This window comes from Pieris napi, chromosome 10, assembly GCF_905475465.1.
Source record: "Pieris napi chromosome 10, ilPieNapi1.2, whole genome shotgun sequence".
NCBI classification, from domain to species: domain Eukaryota; kingdom Metazoa; phylum Arthropoda; class Insecta; order Lepidoptera; family Pieridae; genus Pieris; species Pieris napi.
The window spans coordinates 11251868-11276476 of NC_062243.1; the positions used below are offsets into that span (position 1 = coordinate 11251868).

Consider the following 24609-nt stretch of genomic DNA (forward strand, 5'->3'; position numbering starts at 1 on the left):
GTTTAGACCAAAAAAGTCGACGGTGGTATCAGGTACAAAAGGTTGATCACCTACTTGCCTATTAAAAATCATCACGGAAGATACAGAAATCTGTGGCCCAAACCTAAAAGGTTGTAGCGCTATTGGTATAAATATAATTCAATTTGGGAACCATTTGAACTTTCATCTTTTGGTACTTTTCGTGTTATGGGTATCGACGCCTTTCTGAAGGGGACAATAACAAAGGTGTTTTCTGATTTACTGTTGAATGATTGCTCACATCGTTGCAATAATATACTTTATAAATCTTGTTTTATTTTTATTTAAGTCTCTATATCAATCGTAAACCTAAACATTTATTTTCGAAATTCGTTGTCCAAAATCCAGTTTGTACTTATATACCGATATGATTTCAGTGGTTGCGAAAAAGTAAAAATGTTTTGATATATAGCATCACCTTGGTACTTACCAAGAGGAGAAGGAGAAGAGGGCGCTCTAAAAAGGTGCATAGAAGATATAGAAGCGTTAGCAGGAAGCGAATGGAGATAGAAAGCCTTGGATAGAGATATTTGGAAAAGGCTAGAGGAGGCCTTTAGCTGAGCAGGAGTTCCGATCAATGGTACAGAAGGAAGAACTAGTACTAAACAAAAGAACCATTGGAAATAAACGAGCTTTAACTTTATTTTTAATATAGCATACCTTAGTAAAAACTATGAACAACTTTCAAAGCTATTTGCTTCTCTCGATATATACAGTTGAAGACGTGATATAGACAAACTTTTCTCAAAGAATGTGATAGCTAAAGCCCTTTAGTTTTAAAAAGCTTAACAAAGCTCCTATATGGAGCTTAAATGTTTGTTTCATAAATGAATTACGGTCAATACGACGCTTGCCAGTAATCCAATAATGGAACAAATAAGTGAAAGTCAAGGTAATAAAACCTATTTCATGTCCAATTATCTCTAGAAAAGGTCCTTTTCTTAATTATTGATGTTCATATAAGTAATAAGGAAATAGAAAATGATATTCCAGAATTTATTTTTCATATTACAAGAGTCCCAACAGTCGATCAAGAGGAAGTGAGTGGGCCATACGCTCCAGAGGGATCCAACTCACATTGCCGACCAAGTCCTAAACTGGAATTTTCAAGGCAAAACGAAACGGTGCCGCTCAAAACAGACTTAGCAACGAAGCACGATTGCAGAGGCGAAGGAAGCTGGAATGATGTGGAGTGATATTAAGAAAGCTCCCCAGGACCTGAAGAACATTTGCGAGGAATTGTATAATTCCTTAGGTTTTTTAAATCGGTCAAAAATTTTGTTCACTGCCCTTTGCATCCATAATTCCGTCGTTAACTAATCTTCTACGTTTCGACACTGTTCTATACAATCCATTATTGTAATTACTATACCGTACTAGTTAAATTACAATAAATTACAGGACAACTTGATTGTGTATGGTCGAAGATTAAAAGTCTTATGGATTTTATGATAAAATATATTTCATGAAGAAAATTTTAAAAAACGAATTCTAAAAAGATAAGTTCTGTATAATCGAAGTTTAAAAATCGTATGAAATTAATCAGCAACCTATATCATTACTAAGAGCATTTATCTTTATATTTACGGAGTCTGAACATAATTTTATGACAAAATATATTTCATGAAGAAAATTTTAAAAAAGGAATTCTAAAAAGATAAATACTGTATATTCGAAGTTTAAAAATCGTATAAAATTAATCAGCAACCTATATCATTACTAAGAGGATTTATCTTTATATTTACGGAGTCTGAACATAATTTTATGACAAAATATATTTCATGAAGAAAATATTAAAATTCAAATTCTAAAATGTTTCTGTTGACATTTATAATTTTTGAATTAAATTGGAAACTGTTGATATTTTCGTGGATATTGTATCAATTATTCAGGAGTGTACGTGGGTGGGCAAATTGCCAAAATCTGGAAAATACAACTGGTCGCCTTGACTCATTCTTCATTAATTGGTTTACTTCTTGGGAATAAAATATGCGAAATGTCGATAAATGTGACGAGAATAGAAAAATCGGTTCGGTTTTACAGTTTTGTTATTGAAACATTTTATTCGTTTTTAGTGTGGAAAATTATTAAATGTGGAAAATTTTATCCTAGGCCAGGATATGCTAGACACCTTGGCAATATGAATAATGCAGTCTCGTCGTAGAAATGTACGAAAGGCATTTCCCAACATTGGAAAAATATTGTTAGTTCTTAGGTATCAGAAACCGGTAGGAAAACGTACAGATCGAATTGAGGTTTACCTCTTAAGATAAAATTATATTTCCAGTGTAATATTTATAAATTAACAAAATTTACTATATACAAGTATATATTTTATTTAATACATACAAAAATTAAACAAACAGTCAAAACAAACAAAAAAATAAAGACCAGTGGCGCTATAACCTTTTTAGGTCTGGCCCTCAGATTTCTGTATCTGTTTTATAATCATTTTTCAATCTAATCGGCTAATAGGTGATCTGCCATCTGTGCCTGACACACACCATCGACTTTTTAGGTCTAAGGCAAGCCGGTTTCCTCACGATGTTTTGCGTTGAAGCGAAAAAGTTAGAAGCGCTGAAGCCACTAGGCCAACAAACTTGAATTCGCGCAGTGGATAAACTTAATAATAAAAACATATCATTAAAATTAATGGGGAAAGCCAGCAGAAGTGACCAGCAAAAACGTCCAACTGTCACCCATTAGTTGTAGACATATTCGAATTTTCGTACGTTGTCAAGTTCCGACGGAGTGGAATTTCTTACGTTCCACTCAAAATAGCAAATCTCTATATCTTCAAATAGATCTTATTTGCTAAGATAAGAATGAATGTGTTTTAAAAACTTACCTCGTCCAACTTTCTTGATTTATATTGAGCGTGCTATTGTCGACTAAGGCTTATCAAAAGTATTTCAATAAAACGAAAATAGCTTTAAATTCCTCCGCTCGCGTTCCCGCTGACTTCACAATAAAGCAATTTGTTTGTACTTCCCTGAGCTTAATCATTTAATGTAATATCGCCGTATCTTGTTTATGACGTTACTTAAAAGCAAAATCCCGCGTCGCCGCAGACAAATGAATTACCCAAGTCAAATAATTGCTCACTAGTTATAGCTAGACCGAACGTGGGTAATTTATCTTCGAATTGATCAGTTTCTTAATATAATTCATATTATTTTGTCTGTGGTGTATGTGATCTGTTAAATTTAAGTACATAGTCTGTGTTAAAAATGGCGGCTAAAATATTAGTCAACTGTCAAGTCAAGATTGTAAGGACGTGCAATATAAAAGATTTATTTTCATTGTGGAATATGTGATATAAAAGCCAGTTAAGTAATTTAATATATAACGTTAGTTAAAAATAAGAACTGTGCAAATTTATTTTATTTAATAAAAAATCCATACCTAACCTGAGACAATTATTATTTTTATCCCATGGGTTAAACACCGATTTCTTTAACCACTAAGCCACAGGCGGCATAAATATGCAACATTTAATTTCTTTAAATTGACTTTCAGCAATACAAAAGTGGTTAAGCACCCACTGAGAATGATCAGCGTTCTAATTTGCGGTTAGCAAACAGAACTAAATTGTACAAAGGGATTCGATAAATCTTGGCCCACGACTGTTTTGAATAGAGACTCAAAACATTTGTGAAATTCAGTTTGAGTTTACAATTGTTATTCTCTAAGATGTTTTATACAAACCTTTAGAATCGCCGGGTTGATTTGTTTACATTGATTAAATAGGAAATTTTAGGAACAAATCTTCTGTATTGGATACTGTAAAAAATTCTTTAGACCAATTGCTATGACGGCCAAACTTTATTGTCTCTGAACATTTATGATAATTGACGTGGGAATACAATACAGTACCTTAGCTGATGTACAGTACCTCAGCTGATGTTAAGGATTGCCATTTGCCGCCCTTTTAAGATTTGAAAGAAGATCATCCGGATCTGGCCTTTTCTATCAGGAAGGGGTAATAGTTGACGCTTTTACGCACCAACGGGTTACGATTATATTTAGCCTTGTCGAAGTGGCATGTGGACGCTAACTTCATCCATTAGGCTATGGTAGGGTACCTTTTATGAAACTTATCTTGAAGCACCCTAAGTCGAATTGGTTGGCAAATACTTCAGTGAATAGGTGGTTCCACATAGTGGTGGTGCGCGGTAAAAAGTGCGACGGACGTCGCAGTGATACGACAGGTGATACGTCCATAGACAAAAGAACTCTCTATTTCATAACGATCATACCGTTAGAATTAAGTTAAAATTGGTTTTTATTAAGTAATTATTTACAAGATTAAATGTAGAATGATAAGAAATAAATACACAACTCAGGTGCAGAACTTTTTCATTTCGATATGTATTTTTTAATGTCTTAGACATTTGAAGTAGAGTTTATATTCGTACATTTGTCGATGATCGCTACAATTTATAAAGTTCAACGGAAGGCGAGGCGGAAATTGGTGTTATATTGTAAATTATAATTGAATGTAGTCCGAAGGAAATCGTTGATAAATACAGTGAAGATTGACTGACTTTGAAACAGTTGCTAAAAATATCAAATATTTAGTCTATCAGCGTCTTCTATACCTAGATGTATAGAACATTTAGAATTTCATAACCAATAACTGCGTTTGTGGTATGAGTTCCGCCTGTAAAAAACGTGTAGGAATGACCTAATACAATTTTTGAAGTCATATAATTACGTCACGATGATTATGTTACTAACAAATAAATTTAATAAGTAATATGCCCTCTAATTCTATTTATTAGCTGTTGATAAAAATACGTAGCTTATATCCTAAAAAGCATTCTACATGCACGCAACACAAAATCCCTGTGGGATTTTAATTAATAAATCAGACAATAGTTTCAAAACCAAATGTTTTGAAATAAGTTAAACAGGGAACGAACTCGTTAATTATCGAGTTTCATAAAGTTCAAAGTGTTTATGTCTATTAAATATTGCGCATCATTTATCCTTAGAAGTGTGATAGAAATATTTTCTACATTCCTTTGTTTCGTCCGAGACCGTTCAACCGGTAAGCGAAGAATTATAAAATTGTTTTCAAAACATTTCATTTCTCATACGTCTGATAATAAAAGTACGAATGTGGCCAGAGTATAATTGTTTCTTAATAAATGTTACCTTTGAGGAACAGTTTACTAAAACATCAATTTATTGTTATGAAATTTCTAACATTAAATAAAAAGAGACGGACATAGTTTTGCTGTTTCATTTGTGAGGTTTGCAAAATTCAAAGTTTTGTTTTTTATTATGTAAATAACATTTTTCTGTTTTATTTATCTTTAGTTTCGTGAATTCTAATAACAGTAATAACCAAGGAATTACTTACATATAATTTTAATATATATAAATTACGTGTCACGTTGTTTGTCCGCTATGGACTCCTAAACTACTTAACCGAATTCAATAAAATTTGCACACCGTGTGCAGTTTGATCTTACTTAAAAGATGGGCTTACTTAATTTATACCAGCAATATTATTTAATAATTATTTGACAGTCACAGTTCTAACAGATGGCGCTGTGTTGAAAGTACCAACGTTTCACATAAGCTACAATTTGATGGCATAACCACCAAAAAAAGCATGGTGCTCCTCATGACTGGTGTTATCCTACCGATTCCCTTAAATAGTTTACTACTATGTAATACATATAACAAAATCCTTAGTCACAGCAACGCTTGGCCGAGTCTGCTAGTATTCTATAAAATCTCCCAGTCTATGGATTTTGAGATAGTCAAACTATCCAGATATAAACTCATAAAACGCATAAAAATTATGCAAGCCGAATTGGATTTCGATTCTACTGAGACCTTACTACATATTTCGGCATGATTCTTCACAAAAGTAACACAGACACAGCGCAAGCTTATAACAACTCTCAGACACACTCTCAAATATACGCACAACGGACCTATTGAGAGTCTAAGTACGGAAACTGAATCCACAAACTACACTCTCAAGTATAGTGTCTTATACGCACACACACCCAGTCACATCCTCATAGATTCACGATTCACTTCTAAAAAATACATTCATCATGTACCACGGAATATTTTTGAATCTATTTACCCACAACACAGGGGCTGAATATTGTGGTTACTAGCGTTAGATCAATTTAGTCATAACCTGTCACGAATAAAGTTTTGTTTATTTATTTATAAAAAAGAACTGCTTTATTTTCAACCCAACAAATGCGTCCACTAAATCACAAAATCCGGGAAAATAGAAGAGGCGAATCCTACTTTAAATATACTATTTTTAAAAGATATAATAATATCAATGCACACGGAATATACATAATCATAACATCTTTTATATAAACAAACTAGTATAACACTTTTAACATTCCAATTTTCGTTATAAATCAAGATCCAATACTTTAAAACCAGCTCGCAGCTGAGACGAATTATTTAACGAATCAATTCCTAAGACATGTCCACAGATAAAAGAGAGTGGAGGAATATGTGTATGTCGTTACATTGTTACTTTCAGCTTCACAAAATTTTTAATAAATCTTAAAGCTTTCAAAGCACACGAAAGAGAAAAATTAATTTCAAATACTCATCGTAAATAATCTAGATAAAATAAACGTATATGACCGTAAAGTCTATTGTAGCCTCAACAATTTTCCGCTTTTCCAGACGTTGTGGAATAGCTTGATTTACTATTCTAAGGCCTCCGTAAATATTTCTACACGACGTGTAGTGTAATGTAAATAAATATTAACCAGTTTGTAATTGTGGCGAAAGTATTTATATATTTGTATTGGGATTCTCTTAGTATTACAATAGTATCTATACAAATATACGGCTATTTGCTCCAGTTCAAACGATTTGTATGACTCAAAACTTAGCGATTAAAAAGAGTGGCGGAAAGTTTCTTGCCAGTTCTTCTTGCCCGCTCTACGCCCTTGACTTGCGAACTGGTAGTAAATGTAAATTAACAATTAAATTAACTTATTTTTTGACGTTCATAAGTGAACTTGTACTCAAAATATCTTTATTCATATAGGTAACTATATGAATAAAGATATTTTGAGTTTGAGTTATAAGTATGTAGGTACCTATTAATATAGTTTTTACGTAAATACATTACCTAGTAATACTATAAATAATTAATTAGTAGATATAGATGGCTGTACAACATATTTGTGTGTAGTAGTAGTCGTTGAAATATATTATATAAAAGTGTTTCACTTTCAAAAATCCAAAACTCTCTCACACTCTCAAATACAGAGTATTACAAGACATTATACATCAAGAAACCTGGCTGTAATGTTAAATAAATTATATAATTTCATAATCCTTCAATTACATAATAAGGGACCATCCGGGAATAGAAGAATTGGCAGGCCCAAAAGTAAGTAGGCTTATGCAGGAAATACTAATAGGGTCCATATCCACAGGCGACTAACATTTAGCTATACGTAAATACTAACAACATTTGAAATGGAAATAAAGGATATGGAAATAATAAAAAAGGCATAATTATTTTAGATTAGACTAAACGCATAGATTAGGGTTTAAATAAGAGATCCCCACTTATCTGACGGAGGGGTATCGAAACCATCAATCTTCTAAAATGTATATTTACCACTGAATGAAATCATTCTATGCAGATATGTTAATTATGGTAAGTCCTATAAGCCCATTTAAGACACATTAAACAACTGTTATCTCAATGTATGACACGTTATCCCGTCAACCAGCAATTGTGGCCTTGAAGGCTCAAAAAGTCTTACATTTAGCTTATAGCAAACAAGTGTATGTACTTTACAACCATGTGTATAATATCTATTTTTATATATAAATGTTATGTTAGTTTGTGTACGCTTCAAAAACTCAAAAAGTTCTGCACCGATAGAGCTGAAATTTTAGCATGATATATAATCCGCATCAAGGATTGTTTATATCTTTTTAATGTTTTTAATTTTTTGTTTTGTTTACCATTTCTCAACCATTCAATCACAATGTGCCACAGCAAAGCGTGGCAGGGAACGGCTAGTATACAATATATATGTAATATTTACAATTAGTGAAGAAGTTAATAAAAATAAATATACATGTTGAGTTGTTTTGGAGTGTTAGAAGCCTCGGTAGGATCAGAGAGCGACCCCGGAGTAGATAGGCCTTGTAGAGTATTTCCTACTTCCTTCCGAGGTGCTTCTAGTGGATAGCTCCAGTCTCTCAATAGCCGAGATTCTGGTGTGGGTGGAGGCCCATATCCCCTACTTTCGAGGGCAGGATATAAAAAAGACGTGTATTTGACCTGTTTTTCTGATATAGAAACGTATGACGTACAGAGTGCACTTCTTTTTATACAAAAAAATATCATTAATGCTTTGAAATATCCGTTGCCTCACAATTCATCGATAATTTCTCTGACTATCAACTAAGTATTTTCTTCATACGTAATAGTGTAGGCGGACAAATTATTTTTATGTTTATATTATTCGTAACCGAATTTACTCTTGAAGATTGAAACTATTGAACCATGTCAATAGCATGGTCAAATATGCACGCGTATATTGTATGCACTCCCTGAGACCGCCCGAGGCCGGCCGCGGGGACAGGATCGATGTAGCGCAGCCTCTATCGGACATCAGTTCACCCCCGATCCCCTAATCACTTCACTTTATTGTCCAAACAACTATCGCTAACGGTTTCCAATCCTGTTTTAAATTAATGTTTTTTACGATTAGATACAGGTGTTTAAAAAGATTTCACGCTACGGAATCATATGTTATCTGTATTGATCGGAGATAGCATCGATAATTCCCGCTTTCGATAAATTTACTTCAGTATAATCATTTGGGATTTGTTCAATTGTACGAACGTTTCGAGAATTTAAACATTGTTGATCGCAATTAATGATAATGGATCTGAGTTTAATATCCAATGCTTTATAGCCGTTTTAATTAAGAAATGTGTAAAAAATCTTATCAGTTCTGTTGCAAAATATCTTTTTATAGTGAACATTTTCACTATCTAAAGATATTTTCCTGATTTAACTGTTCACTACATCAAAATATCTGATAGGATAAGCCGTTGGGTAAGATTCAGAGTCGAGATTTCAAACTAAACATGACTCCGACTTACTGGAATGTACTCAGACTACAAACTGTTGGATTCCCTTATAGTATATCTTAATAAAAAGGTTCCCTGGTGAATAAACAAGTGATTTAAGGAAGCATAAGGCATTTTTATTAGCTTCTGATTGGATTCTTGGTGAACATTTTTACAATTATTCAAATATTAACTGAACAGAACAGTTAACTCTTAATGAAAGTTTCTAAGTATGTTTGTTAACGTTACATTCTAATTATTTGGCAATTAAATTAGTTTACAACACAAAATAACTAAATGCGTGATAGTTTATTGCCGTTTCTGCCGTACAAATATTCTCATGAAAATAGTTCTGTATATACCTAGTAAAATTATGCATATTGTAGTATAATAAAGTCATTGAGGATCCGTATCATGCCTTAATATTGCAGTTTAGTGTGCAGGGAAGATTTTTAATTAGTTAACGAATTATCAAAAAATCTGCGCTGTATAAAAACATATGTAATTAACGTAACATTGATGTTAATAAGGTAAAAAACCAATTTATTTCGTAATGAATCAGAAATAATACACAGGTAGCAAGATAAAAAATAGTAGCCACGTGAAATCACTCCAGAATTCTAAATATATTTCATTTCCAAATGAGCAACTTACTAAAACGACAGAGCTTTATCCGCTAATTGAAAAGAAAAATTTACGATCCAAGCAACTTAAGACATATTTTGTAAAGACCTATTCAAATTTAAAGATTTCAATAGCTTAATACAAAAAGACCATTTTCATTCAATAATATCCTTTGTTGAGATAATGCTTGTCATTATCCTATTAAAAGACATACCTTAAATGAATCCAAAAAGTTTCCAAAATTAGTTTAAAATTCACGTGTACATTAAATCACTTTCACGATCATTTTGATTGTAAATCACAAAGCTCACACGTGGTGCGTTCGTGCGTAGCAGTACGGACGTGCAGCTACGCGCGGTGCGGGGCAAACACTGCTTGCCGCTACACTCGTAGGGGCGGCGGTAGGGCGGGCGGGCGCAACAGATACGCGACGCTACAGGTTCCCCGGGCCACCTTTGTCCCCCTCAACCCATACTTCCTAAATGCGAATTTACATCCTCATTATCGTTTCTAGAGGCACTAGGCCTCTCAATTTTAGACGCTCTAACACCTATAATACTCGTCTTAAATTATTATCTATTCTCACTTGTAAAAGAATACATATAGAAGGTATTTTAATTACCATAAACTTAATATAAAGAAAAACTTTACATGTCATTTGCGTGTGTTCTTCTTACATCTTTATTCTTATGTGTAAAGTTGGCAAAGTTATAATAAGTCAATTCAATATGAATAAGATGAATGATTAATTAAAGTAAGTTATAATAATTATAAAAAATCATATGTCTATATCTATAATCTATCTATCTTAGTAATTACGTTGTAAGGAAATCTAATTTAAATAAAAGTAGTAATATTTTTTTTCTTTAAAATGTTAATCGAAAGTGACAGAAAGGAAAAACAAGAATGTAATAATAAGTATCCATTGACGCTACAGGTTTTGGGTGAGGTTTGAGAGGTTGCAGCGTGGGAAGCCGAGACCTGGCACGAGAACGCATGACGCGTTTGAGACCCGACTGTGTACCAATGTATATTCTTTCGTGAGCACAATTAACAAAGTTATTCCAAGTTTTCTGAAGAAGGTACACATTGTTAGTGAACGTCTAAGTCCGTATCAGGCACAATCGTATAGTCTATAAAGAAAATTATTATTAAAGAAAAACAGATAGATTAAAAAAAATACAGTAAATTATTGTATATTTAATACAACTCTAACTTTTTGAACACAGCTAACAAATTGAATTTATAAAGCTTTGAAAACGTTTCACAAAAATGGGCACAAATTGAAACAAAACAAATCATATAAGTCAGTAGAACAAAGTGCATCTGTTGTTCAATAAAACGACCATAAAATTGTAGGAGCAGGTGATTTTTGTGCGCCGTAAAATACGATCAACTATAACTTCCGTTTATGTTTTCTGACAGGTATTATCCGAGCTCGCTTTGCTCGCGTGACAGCAATAAAGCGTAGTACGAAATATTAACGCATGCAGATAGCTCGTGACTTAAAGACGTAATATTGCTATATCAATCAGAAACAATAAAATTAGTGGAATAGATCCAAGAGTAAGTAATTCTGTATATAAAATTACGTTTGTCTTGATAGAAAATAAATTACTGAAATGTGGGTCATCGCACGGTTTACTATTAGATTTATACTAGTTGTGCGGTTTGTTGTAATGTTCTTTGTAAGGAGTAAAGGGCCATATTTCCTAAAAGAGGGCGAGAATTTCCCAAAAGAAATACCTATTAATTTATAAGGAGGATTAAGAGTTTGATGCCACATACTATATGAATTAGGGACATAAATCGAATTCCCTATGAATGATAGGATGTCGGGATATAAATCCATATTTTAAAATAAACTATATCCCATTGTAAAGGCCATCATCCTTAATTGCAATACGCGTGAAAGGATAAAATGCCTTAAAATACTCTGTCGAACGCTTGCCGCTCTCGGCAATGTCCTTATAACAAGGGTATTGGTGCGCTGGGCTACACGCAGCCCGCCAAATGGGGGACGGGAAGAAGTGAAACTCGTTAAAAATAATAGATGTAACTTTAAGAACAATACTTGTACCATAGAAAATGAATAAAGAATTCTCTGAAATTTTACTAGGGCTAAATTTAATGACGCAAATCTTACGTCGACCCCGCTACGTTTTTTATTACTCCGATTCTTACAAGTTGGTCAAATGAAGCTTCGCAGCTCACGCAGCGGCGATGCAAGCCGACACATTGTCAGATTCACCTATTCTTAAAACAGAAGCGGCCGAGGCATATAGTAAGATGCAAAAGATAAAAGATTTATAGACTTGACTTTTAAGACAACTACATGGGAAGAACAAAAAGGTGAAGAAAGCCAAGCCATGGATAGAGAAACTTGGAGGCAGTTCTTGTCCCATTGAAAATGTATGGAAGATTTTCTTGGAAATGTTAACTTTTCCCGGACCATGGCATTTTTTTCTCAACGCAAATGGGTAAAAATAATTTGTTCTACATCTTTTCTTTGTCGATTCCTGACAGTTTCATGCCCCACCGATACATAAAAGTTGCTCAAATTGGGCGTATCATGGAAAAGGGCAATTTATACGTTTACAGAGAAACCAATTTCCCGTACGCCGTTGTGCTCGACCGGATAGAAGACCCCTTGCAAAATTTCAGCCACAAGGGTCCACACATGGCGATGGCAGTTGTTCACTTGTTACTTGCAATAAATCTCTAAATTGGTAAATTCTATAATGAAATGTACCTACCGACAATTTATCTTTCGAAGGCTTCTTTACTTTTCCTCAACCTAATTATACCCATTTCCTTGGTTTCATTCAACTTATTAAATGATATTGGATTTTCTTTTCAATGCCATATAAAATATCCAATAAATATAAATTATGTTATTAGTCTGGTATACAATGTGAACGGAAACAATTAATTCTTGATATTAAATATAATATTTACCTATATAAAATGTAACGTGTACCATTGTCAGATTTGGATGTCTGGGGGCCTACTATATAAATATTGAAAAGAAAGGTTGTTGTCAAGGATTAACCACAGTTACGAAGTCCAAAACTCAACAATTCAACATTTCTGTTGAAAGTCTCCCGCTGTCCATGTATGCTGCTAAGTTAAATGCATTCAATTCACGTTGAAAACATGTTGTATTACAATAACTGTAGTATATATGTTAACGTAAAATTGTAAACACCGTTAGATTGTAATCTATCTCGCGAGATTATAAACTGTCGAAAGATTGTGAACCCCAGCTTACTGCTTACAATTTAACGTATTATTATTCGGTAGATTGTACTACACTAACTTAGTTATCATTCAAACTTCTTTGGTCAGTTACAGATTAATTTTACTTTCCAACAATTTCATATAACTACCGAATAATAATACGTTAAATTATAAGCAGTTCGTTGAGGTTCACAATCTTTCGACAGTTTATAATCTCGCGAGATAGATTACAATCTAACGGTGTTTACAATTTTACGGTGACAGATATATTTTTTTAATCTACTTGTTTTCACAATAAATTATTTATTGAAAAACTCGACAGAAAAAGTTATTAATTTTATTTAAAAAATAATTTGGGGCCCCTGGCCACCATTCCTTTGTGGAGGCCGGCTGTACCCGAAGCCTCTAGACCTCTAAATCCGACCCTGTGTCTACCTGATGCGAACTTAGTATTTAGTGGTAGACAAGTGGTTTTAAAACACAAAGTATAATATACACCTTAAACTATCATTAGTTTTTTTAATATAACAGCGGGCAAACGGGCAGGACGATCACCCGATGTTAAGTGATACCGCCGCCCATGGACACTCACAATGCCAGAAGGCTCGCACGTGCGTTGCCGGCCTTTTAAGAATTGGTACGCTCTTTTCTTGGAAGGACCCCCCAGTCGAATAGTATAGTAGTGGTGGCAAAAATGCCTTATGAAACGCATAAAAAAACATTCGACGGTTTGGTCTCATACTCAGAACATGTTGCACATTTGAGCTCAGTTACAAGACAAAGATTCAATTTTTTTTTTAGATTCTATGGAACATGTCCTCTATTATTTACTGCCACTATTCTATCTTATGATATCTTAAAGTCAAAGGAAATAAATTAAACATCAATACAAGTTTAATAAATCTATTTAAAATCATAAACATCACAATTAAAGTTACAAACACGTAACTAACGCCGCCAATACACTACCACGAGTGCGTTGGATAGCAAAATTACAAATTATATAAATGATAATGTAGTGGCGGGCTTAATACATTCGACTAAAGTTAATTAAATGCAAGTATTATGACAACAGTTTTATCGAATAGATAGATAGATGAAACCCATTACAAAATCTGCTTATCTTAAGGCTATGTTGCAAATTTACACCTAGTTTGTACTATAATCATTCCTGTCGTTTGATATATTGTCTACAATGAGCATGATTCACGAATAAAAAGATTACAATACAGCTTCAAAATAAGTTTGACACTTGTCAAATTATGACAACTTAACGTAATTTTATTATTTATGGTTTTCAAAATTCATATATTTAAAAAAGGAACTCAATGCATTATTATTAATCCATGTCGTAGTCCATTAGAAGATCATAAGCTCTGCTGCTAGGAACAGCTTTGAAAGCAGAAATTGTCTTATGCCATATCTAGGCTAACAGGACGTTTGAGAACGCTTCTAAAGCTAGTAATTTTTTTTATTTCACCCGCGTGACCTTGCCGCTTTAGTGACAAATACAATCATCGCGGCGCAACGGTCGCGCATCTTTAGGGCATTTTGTACAGTATGTGTAATACAATTACATAGATAAAATATTATTATGCGGTTAGCGTAATGCGTGCCTGTAATTGTCAAAGCTGAACAGGGCATTAACTAATCTATTGCACAATTTTACGATATTTACGGCATTTAATACAAATAAAATTAAATATTTAGTTTCAATTGAATAATTACGTATAACATATTCTTACAATAAAATAAATGTGCAAGACTGTTAGTTTAGTTTTTAGTAATGGTATTTATTTTATTATGGAAATGTATAATATTATGTCGAGCGCTGGCGCAAAGAAATAGTGTTCTCGTCTGAAACAAACAAATGGCCAAAGATCGCGTGACATGAGACGGACGATACAGTATTTCATGGAACAAAAATGAAGAAAGCGCCATTCGCTTTTTAATTAAATAACTCGTAAACTTTACAATATTTAACTATCGCTTTAGCTTGACCAAAGTAATATGATGTAATAATGTAATAAGCTTTTGGCTTCAAAATACTAGCCACGATTGAATAAAAACGAAATTAGACAAAAATAGAGATGACTTTGTGATTTTTTTTAACCATTCAAATTATAGTGAAGTGTTGTTCACACTTTTTTACTGTTTTGAATTCAAACATCACACACTTAGATAAAATCAAATCTTTGATGAGTGATTTACGTTAATGCCCGCTCTTAATATGGTGATTTTTTTTCATTACCACACGCAATATCTTTTGAGTACATTTTATAGGGCCATAAGTGTTAAAAAGATAATAATATTTTTGTATTAAAGTATCAATAATACAAACAATTTCTTAAACGGAAGTTTATCTACGCAATTATCTGATAAACATAATAATATTATACAACTATAATCGTATATTTGGGTCAAACTCTTGCAGATAACATTTTTAATGATTGATAACATTTACGAATGTTTATTTTAAAACAGTTCATTTCACAAGTAAAATTAAGAAAAAACAAATTCCTTTTATCATTGGGTTCCGATTAACAGCTAAATGACATCTATGGTAAAATTCACTGAGCTTGATAATTGACATATGACTTGCACACCGTGCCATTTTTAAAAAGAAGTTTCTAATATTCGTAAAAAATTTAAAATATTCACTGGGTTTTTTAAAAGCATTTGATTCTTAACCATTGTCATAAACTTCTACAATAACAAGAAAACACTAGGTTTAAAGGAACATAATAATCAGGGAAATATAAAACATTAGCAGCGCACAGTATGAAAAAAGAAAACCCGCTGCGTCATTTCTAATGTGCGCTTACAAACTGGACTAAATAAAACTCAATACAGCTCTTCTAAAAATTAAAATGACATTACATGTCTAAATCAAATATGAGATCATTCTTAAACTTCACCTCCAAGTACTGACCCTTGTTCAATTTGTCAGGATCATATAATTCTGTATTATGCTTGACATCATCGAGGCGCTTACCCTTTTTAGACATCTTCTTAACATTATTTTCTCGTTGGGACGTTATATTAATTTTTTTGTAAAATTCCTCGGAAGTAGATTCGTTTCCGTTACAATTTTCATCTGTTTCGGTGGCAGAATTGTACATGTCAATGTCAGACATGTTCTTGTTACCTTCGGCGTCCGAAGTGTCTGCTAGTCCGCTGTCGCGACGCTCTTTCATGGCTGACTTCAGACGGGGCTTAGACTGGAAAATAATAAAAAATATCTTTAGTCAAAAATTTATGTATGAACGTTACTGCAGACGTGTTAAAATACATTATTAACACATAACCTACATAATTATCATAATATCCTGTGTAAGCGATACCACATTCAATATGTTCAGTCATACTCATTTATCTTAACAATATTATACATTAAAATTATGATGTGAATAGCACAAGAGGTGCGATTCCTAAAAGGCCGGCAACACACTCACGAGCCTTCTGGCAGTGTGTGTTCAAAGGCAGTATCCTAAGTACCGATTTGTTTGATAATAAAGGACTGACAGTTTTACGTGTTTATAAAATACACGAGCCGTCAATGTTCTCAGAGCTACTATAGAATTGTTTTTCTGAAATAAATTTTAACTCGAGACGTGATGATATAACAACGAACATGCTTACAAAACCAATGCGGCAATTAATATATTTTAAATGTCTTAATTATCATATCTAATATCATATATGTATACAATATACATAATATCATAAAAACTAATGCTTGATAGAATATTATCAAGCATTCGTTTTTATGATGATTCACAATATTTACTATACAGTGTTATAAGTGGTTTAAATTTCGCGCTTATTTCATCATATTGGCCAACATCCATAAACTAGCAATTAGTATTCATAATATTGACCATGGCAATGAGATTGTAAACATGTTTCGCATATCCGTTACATAATTAGGCATAACATGATAATGGAAAATTGAGACAATATTTACTTGTTGTTTGCTATGGAAAAATTTACAGGTGTTATTGATCTAATTAACAATTTATCTAGGAAAAATTTCTTTTAATCTTTAAAATGTTGCTTTTTATCTAATGTATCCTGATAAAATTAACAAAATATAAACAAGTTGATATTGTTATGTTTTACCTGATGGTTTGAAGAATCATCTTCAGCTTCACTCTCACTTTTTCTTCTTTCTTGGTTACGCTTTTTACTTTTTTTCCGTTGATTTTTCTTTTTTTGGCCTTCTATAGAGGAATTATATCTAAAATAATGTATTTTTTATTAATAACTAATAATTATAGCTATGAAACAATAATGTATTAGATTTTTTTTAATAAAAAATACCTGTAAAATTGTCTTGAAATAACATTATTAAACCTAACAGTCTTTTTTAAGCTTGACTCTTCTGGGACACAGTCAGAACTTATGTAATCCATGGATGATGCAACATCTCCATAACTTGATTCAGAATAACTTCTCATCATTGTAATAGGTTTCCTTAAAATAGGTTTTGCCCCATTTTCACAGGGTTTTTCAGTTTCAATCCAGGTTATATCAGTTTCTTTCATAGTTTCATCATCTTCATATTCTTTTTGATTAGAACTTGATAAAAGTATATTGGTTTCAATGCCAAAGTTTGTAACTTCAACTACAGGTGCAACACTATCTTCAGGAATCTTGGGCAAGATTTCGCATACTTCAGTTTTAGTTGCCTTAATTTTAGAGACATCTAAATACTCCTTTGTCATAGATTCTTTGCTCAAACCAATTTCAAATTCAGTAGGCACATTGCCTGCAACTTCTAATTGTAAGATAACATTATTGTCCCATGCCTCGCCAATAGCATCATTGAATTTAATGTCATTGCAAAATGACAGAATGGCAGCATAATGAACTGGAACAAATCCAGAACCCATGGAGGTAAACTTGATTTCGATAATATTATCAATATTTTTAACTTCCACTGATGCCGGATCAGTGTTTTTAACATGAAATGTAAAAGCCACTATATCATCTAACACATTGTAAGTGTATGTAGGAAGAATATAGCCAATGTTTGGCAGAAGAAAGTCATTTTCATGGTGATGGTTATCTGGTTCAGATGTCATAATGATTGAAGAAGCATTTAACTCCACTATTAAATCTTTACTCTCCTCTTTACCCTCCTCCTCGCTATGGGACCCTGACAACTCTTCACTTTCGACACCACTATCTATTTTATCACTGTTCTTAGAAGTCCTTCTAACCACTGGTAATGTAACTATTAATAGATGTTTAGTTTGATCAAATTGTGCTTTACCACTGTCTTCATTAACAGTATAAGGAAGTTTAATATCAAGTTTATATTTTGATGGTTTCTCTGAAATCAGGTTTAAGTCTCTTTCTTTTACATCTAAAATGCAGTCTTTTGTAGATGAGAGCAAGGGTAAGTTAATTTCCACAATAATATAACTGGGAATTGCTGTGTACTGTTTACTATCTTTGCTGTAAGTGTATTCTTGGAAATCAACATTTTTCTGTTGTTTAATTGTATATTTTGGTACTGTATATCCATTGCCACTGGTATGGGTGAAATCAATATTGGTAGATTTTACAGACTTCATCTTTTCACTGGGTGTATTAGATTCATTTTTATTATTATCATGCGAATAATTATGTTGGGGATATAGTTTTTCTAAGCCTTCAGGATCTGCTTCACTATTCTCTGTCTCTTCAGTAGGTTTATAATCGGGGTCTTCTTTCCTGATTACTGCAGGTACAGACATACCCTTGTAATAGGACTTCGGAAAACGTATATTATTAATATCTAAGTGGATTTCATATGATTTCTGAAGACCCTCAAATGCAGTTTTATTTACAAGATCCCGGAAACGCTTGTTAACCTCGGCCATGCGTAATGTATCGGGATGGAAAACAACGTCATAAATAACACATCTTTCCTTTTTGTTATTATAATCTTCCCTTGGCGGAATAAGAGAATATGGGAGTTGCCAGCTCATACCTTTTTGTCCATTAATATCTTGAACTTTGCACGAAGGTTTATCGATATTTTCGTTGCTACAGATATTAATAAAAGCTTTCCGATCACCTGCTACGCTTGTTTTAATCACATAACCTCCTTTTGGATTGATAAAAGTAACGTCATAACCTCGTTCCTTTTCTAGCTGGGTCATTTCTTTTTGATAAACCGCTTGATTCGCCGGGTCACGTATCTCTTCACAATATTCGGCAAACAAATCTCGAAACTTCTTATGTTTCATGGCGTCTTGTAAGATATCAAGATCGGCTCTCGTAAGCTTAGATTCTTCATCACGAGGTTTTACGCCTGTTGCCATTTTGTTTAGTGTTTGTTTCAGTTTATAAATAAAACATCAACACGCAAATATAATAAATAAATAGTCCACGATTCAGCTGACTTCGAAGTTCAATGTATTGTTTTTGATTTTTCATATACAGTGTTGCCGTTTGTAAAATATCAGCTGTTTATTGTCTTTGTTTAGACACACTGTGTAAAAAAATTCACTAGATTTTATAAAATGTATGATTTAAACCCTCTAAAATATAGCAACAAATTTACTAGAAATATAACTTACTGAAAAATTATTTAAACGAACTGAACATTTTCTGCACATGTGTTGTTTTCTATTAAACAAAAATAAAGTAATCTGTGGGTTCAGACTTCAGCATTAAAATATGATTTCAAGTTTATGTTACTCGTACTCCTACTTCATCATACTTCCATGAACCATCCCTATTCAAACTATGTTGAATAGGGATAGTTTTTTTAGGTTGATCCGATTTTCAAAAGCTCGATCTAAAAACATTGCATCAAATTAAAAATATACTGTATAGTATTTGAAATATGTTTAAAATAATAAAGTGTTGTGTGGTTAATTTAATGTTAAAAACTTTTTAGGTTATTTTGTAAAGTATTTGGTACTGTAAAGTATTTGAAACCTGCTACTCTTCAATATCAGACTATGATGTAGGATGAAAGATTCCACTTTTCAATTAAAGTTTCCTTAATTATTTTCGTTTACACTAAAGTTTATATTTATAATAACTAAAATTAAAAAATCAGTATTTAGATAAGTTATATCGTATACAGATAGTTGGTGAGTGAAATTGATCTACCACTCGGATCGTTTCGAGTATTGTGTCGAATGTCGATCGTCACATCCCTAAATAGTAAATACATACTATAAATTTTGTTTAAGTTTATCATGTAACTGAAATCTGAATACGGATAATAAATTCACTTACTAGTGATTTACTAAATAATTATAAATCTATCAGTTTTGGTATCATTATGTCTGCAAATATTTTCGGTCTGTTTAGAACTTTAAAAGTTTCCAATGTTAGTATAAGTTCTGCTAGGTTATATTGCAGATGGATGCATAGAAAGCCTGCTAAAGTCCTTCTACCATTTGAAAATAAAGAAAATGTCACGCTAAAAAAGGAAAAAATTATAGAACTTGGGTCTACAAAGTTGCAAACGAAAACTGTAAATACCAACCTGAACAATACACACCAAAAACAACAAAAACATTTGGCAAAACAAGAAAATTCAGATAATTTGACACAGCAAGAAAACAGTAGTACTCCTCAGTTACCTATAAAAGTATCAGAAGATATTAGAAAGAAAAAAGAGAATAAACTCAAACAGAGAAATTTTTATCTTAACCAAAAAAAAGTATTTGATGATAATGGAGAAATAATGTATGAGAAGTTAAAAGAAAATGATAGCAGAATAAGGTAAAGTTCTATAGTAATATAACTATGCCAGTTCTGATTCTACTGTCATGAGTTTTTAAAATCTTACCAATTACATACTTATTACATTAATTGTTTCAGTTCTCTATTAGTTAAGTTAAAATCTAAAAAAGAAAGAGTTCGCACAAATCAAATGCTTGTTGAGGGATGGCGCTTAATTGTAGATGGACTAGAAGCTAATTGCAAATTGAAGTATGTTATATTTAGTCAAACAAAGGACTTAAGTGCTTTACATCCATTTTTACCAAATACAGGAGTAGAGATATATAAAATATCATACAAAGAGATAGAGAAATGGTCAGATGTTGAGACACCACCAGGGATATTCGGTAAAATTTTATTACTCTTTACATTATTTTACATAAAATAATGTAAAACAAATTTAATAATAATTGTTTTGTCAAGTTTTCACTGGTACTTATTTGTAAATAAGCTTTTACACTAAATATAGAAGAGTTGCCTGGGCTTTTTTTGATTAGTAGTAAATTAAATTAATGTAATTGATTTAAAACAAAGGTTTTTAATAATTAATGTATAGCTAATTATGTAATGACTTAAGATAGAAGGTCCCTTAAGTAACTGAATAAATGAACCAACTTGTTGTTTTTTCAAGATATGTTTTAATGGCATCTTTTATATTTCATTAGAGATCCGTTTCAGCACACGTCACAATACCTTAATATATAATGACATTGTTTAATAGAATTATATGTTTGCATGAGTCCTCAATCTCTCAATCAAATATTATATTTTATAACTATTTAAAATGTAAAATTTATTACCCTTTCTCCCTTTTTTTAGGGGTATTTGAAATGCCAAGTATTGAAAATGTAAAGCCCAAATCAAGACCATTGCCAATGACATTTATTTGTGATAATATAAGAGTTCCTGGTAACCTTGGTGCTATCCTGAGGGCAGCAGTGGGAGCAGGCTGTGAAAGTGTACTTTTGACAAAAGGTAACAAGTATATTAAATTAAAATCTATTTTCATCTGATATTTTTAATCTTTTTAAATTAAAGGTGGTAAGGTCATACGTTGCCTTAATCAATAGAAATATTCATTAATTATTTAAACAATTTAAATCATTTGTGATACTGTCATCAGATTTTGCTTTTTATGTATACTAGGTTCTGAACTTTCAGATCTGATTTAAAATATTTAAAGGTTTTAATTGACACATGCTTTTGTGGGGAGTCTTTGATGATCTTAAAAAAATTAATTAACAAAAGAGACGACCTCCAACTTATTATTAAATTATTTTTCCAGGATGTGTTGATCTGTGGGATCCAAAAGTTATAAGAAGTGCTGCTGGTGCACATTTTCGACAACCAATTCACACTTCAGTAGTTTGGGAGGATGTTCCGAACATTCTCAATCCCAATACTTCAATATTTGTAGCTGACAGTAATGTTGCTGACAGCGATTCAGACACAGATAATAGTTTGATGTCACAAATACCATTGTTGCCATATTATGGGGTGGAATTCTCAAATTTAAATCATATCACACTTGTGATTGGCGGTGAGACTGAAGGGATTAGTGAAGATAGCTACAGGTAATTGGAGTGGAAACTAAATTAAAACATTAAATTTGCATTGTTTCTTAACTTGGATTTCAGTGATATTGATTTCTGCATTATTAGAAGCAGAAAATCTGTTTCAATGATAATCCTTTCAGTTTATTGAATCACACTTAGGACTGTGGAAGGAAGGACATGTTATTGAGGGCAGCCTGTCTTAAACAACAATTTAAAAAGCGTTATTGAGTTAAATTACTTTTATTTACATCATCAATTTATCAAAAAATTCATAATTAACAAAATATTTATTTTTATACGATAGTCACGTGACACAACAGTCTCAGATAAGTCAAATAATTTGTGTTCTGTCTAATCCTGATACTATCTTGGAGTAAAATTTTGGCGGAGACTGGTTTTGATCGAAATATAATATTTGTGTAATTTAAGAATTATTATTCATACATACAAATCTTGAAGTTTGTTTACGTCTTTAAAGAGTCGTTGGGACTGGTGCGACGCCATCTTGTCTAGAAAAGCGTTTTGGCGGGTTCTCGAAATTATGAATGATTATTTTTTTTAGGCATACTAATCGATTAAAACAATAATTTGTTTAGATTTTATCATAATATCATATAATAATAGCCCATACTCAGGGTTACGCATTTAATCACTTAGCCTATATTTTTGCATATAATGTCAATATATTATTACAGATTTGCATTAGAAAAAGACGGTCTAAGATTAAATATTCCATTACAAAAAGGAGTAGATAGTCTTAACACAGGAATGGCAACCGCGGTAATAGCATTTGAAATCAGAAAGCAATTTTTACAAGCATGGACGAAGACCAAACTTGAAAAGGAGAACTCTTTAAAAAACTGAGTTGTTTTTATTATGTAGTTGCATAAATATTAAATTATATGTGTCTGTTTTATTTATCCCTTTGTGACTGAACTCTCTGGAAAATTAGACGGCGTATGTCAGGCACAAAAGCCTGATCACATCCTAGCCTATTAGAAAAAAAACCAAATGATTACGAAACAGATACAGAAATCTGAGTCCCAGACCTAAAATGTAGCGCTACTGGTTTTTCGTGACTGATATGGCGTGACCTGAAAGAGAAGACTTTTTATCGACTCCAAAAAGCCTAATTATTTTTCTTGGTCTGATCACATTTATTTGAAGTAACTGCTCACTCGTAGTAATTATTTCAATTATTTACACAAAATGTTAGGCCTAAAGCATAGGATATGAATATTTTAAACTTCTAAAGTGACTTTAATAGCGCTCCCGATTTATTAATTTAGTTTTCGTACCTCTTATTTCTAAGTTAAACCGACATTGACAGATATTGTAGTAAGCTCATTTCAATCACTATGTGGAACCAGCTGCCCACTGAAGTATTTTCGAACCAATTCGACTTAAGGTCCTTCAAGAATAGGGGCGTTCCAATTCTTAAAAGGCCGGTAACGCACTTGCGAGCCTTTTGGCAATGGCGGCGGGCGGGTTTTTAAGGGTTGCGGAACCACTTAACGTCAGGTAACACACCCGTTTGCAACCTGTTATATTAATAAATGTGTTTCGTTACGTTCGGAAATATCAAGGCCCGCCAATTGACTGAAGTCATTAAAATTGCTCTTAAAGATATGTGGTAAGCTTTCTGATTATCAGCAGAGACCATTACAATTAAATTTGACTAGTATAACCTAGCTGCCTGTTGGTAAATAAAATCAATCTATTGATTTGTCTTTTTCGAAGTTCTTACTTATATTACTCATTGTCAAAATACTGAATTTATTCGATAATAATCTTTCAAATCTTTATAAGATAATGAAAATGTAACAAAAACAGATATGCTTATCAGTATCTCCGCACCGAAACGAAATTTATATGCGGTAGAAAAATAGGAAAATTAGGAGAAGGTACGCCCATCTTCTACCCACTATCAAAATGTAGTGTACCTATACCGCACCAGAAATTCTGATGGATCTAATGCGATCCCATGTCCTTAATCCGTCTTTGTTGGGACTATTACTTTTCTTTTACCGAGAATCTAGACTTTTCGCATCAAATACACATCAAATTACAGAAGTGAACACGTTTCTATATAATAAACGATTCAATCTAGAATATAATTTTTTTTGTAACTGGTGTTATTTACTAAACACAGCTCTGAAGTTTGTAATAAAATAACATAATCTTGTTAGTAAAATCATTTTGAAATTCAGTAGTAATAAATATTTTCTATGTAATATAATGATCGCGTAAACTACAATAACCTTAAACGTAGTATATAGTTACGAACATTAGTTAAATAAATGACATTAATTAAAAGAAACCATAGAACATT

The 24609-nt window shown here is 32.4% G+C and overlaps 3 protein-coding genes across 8 annotated transcripts in view; 1 reads left to right on the forward strand and 2 right to left on the reverse strand.

The window, feature by feature from the left end:
* LOC125053188 (potassium voltage-gated channel subfamily H member 8-like) overlaps nucleotides 1-10105 on the reverse strand; it is a 76682-nt gene extending 66577 nt beyond the window's left edge. For all 6 annotated transcript variants that reach the window (XM_047654429.1, XM_047654428.1, XM_047654427.1 and 3 more), the window contains exon 1: nucleotides 9962-10105. The gene's annotated coding sequence lies outside the window, so the exon portion shown is untranslated. The remainder of the gene's footprint in view (nucleotides 1-9961) is intronic.
* A 3771-nt stretch (nucleotides 10106-13876) lies between these two features.
* Nucleotides 13877-19441, reverse strand: LOC125052955 (protein kintoun). Its single transcript, XM_047654063.1, has 3 exons — nucleotides 17311-19441; nucleotides 17110-17227; nucleotides 13877-16208 (listed from the first exon to the last, which is right to left on the reverse strand). Exons 1-3 carry the CDS (start codon nucleotides 19299-19301, stop codon nucleotides 15864-15866), a joined length of 2454 nt encoding a protein of 817 aa, XP_047510019.1. The 5' UTR covers nucleotides 19302-19441; the 3' UTR covers nucleotides 13877-15863.
* Nucleotides 19442-20240: 799 nt separating this feature from the next.
* On the forward strand, nucleotides 20241-23180 carry LOC125052956 (rRNA methyltransferase 3, mitochondrial). The gene is made up of 5 exons (XM_047654065.1): nucleotides 20241-20721; nucleotides 20821-21068; nucleotides 21541-21696; nucleotides 22007-22295; nucleotides 22973-23180. The coding sequence occupies exons 1-5, from the start codon at nucleotides 20276-20278 to the stop codon at nucleotides 23139-23141; spliced, it is 1308 nt and encodes a 435-aa protein (XP_047510021.1). The 5' UTR covers nucleotides 20241-20275; the 3' UTR covers nucleotides 23142-23180.
* Nucleotides 23181-24609: the final 1429 nt, after the last annotated feature.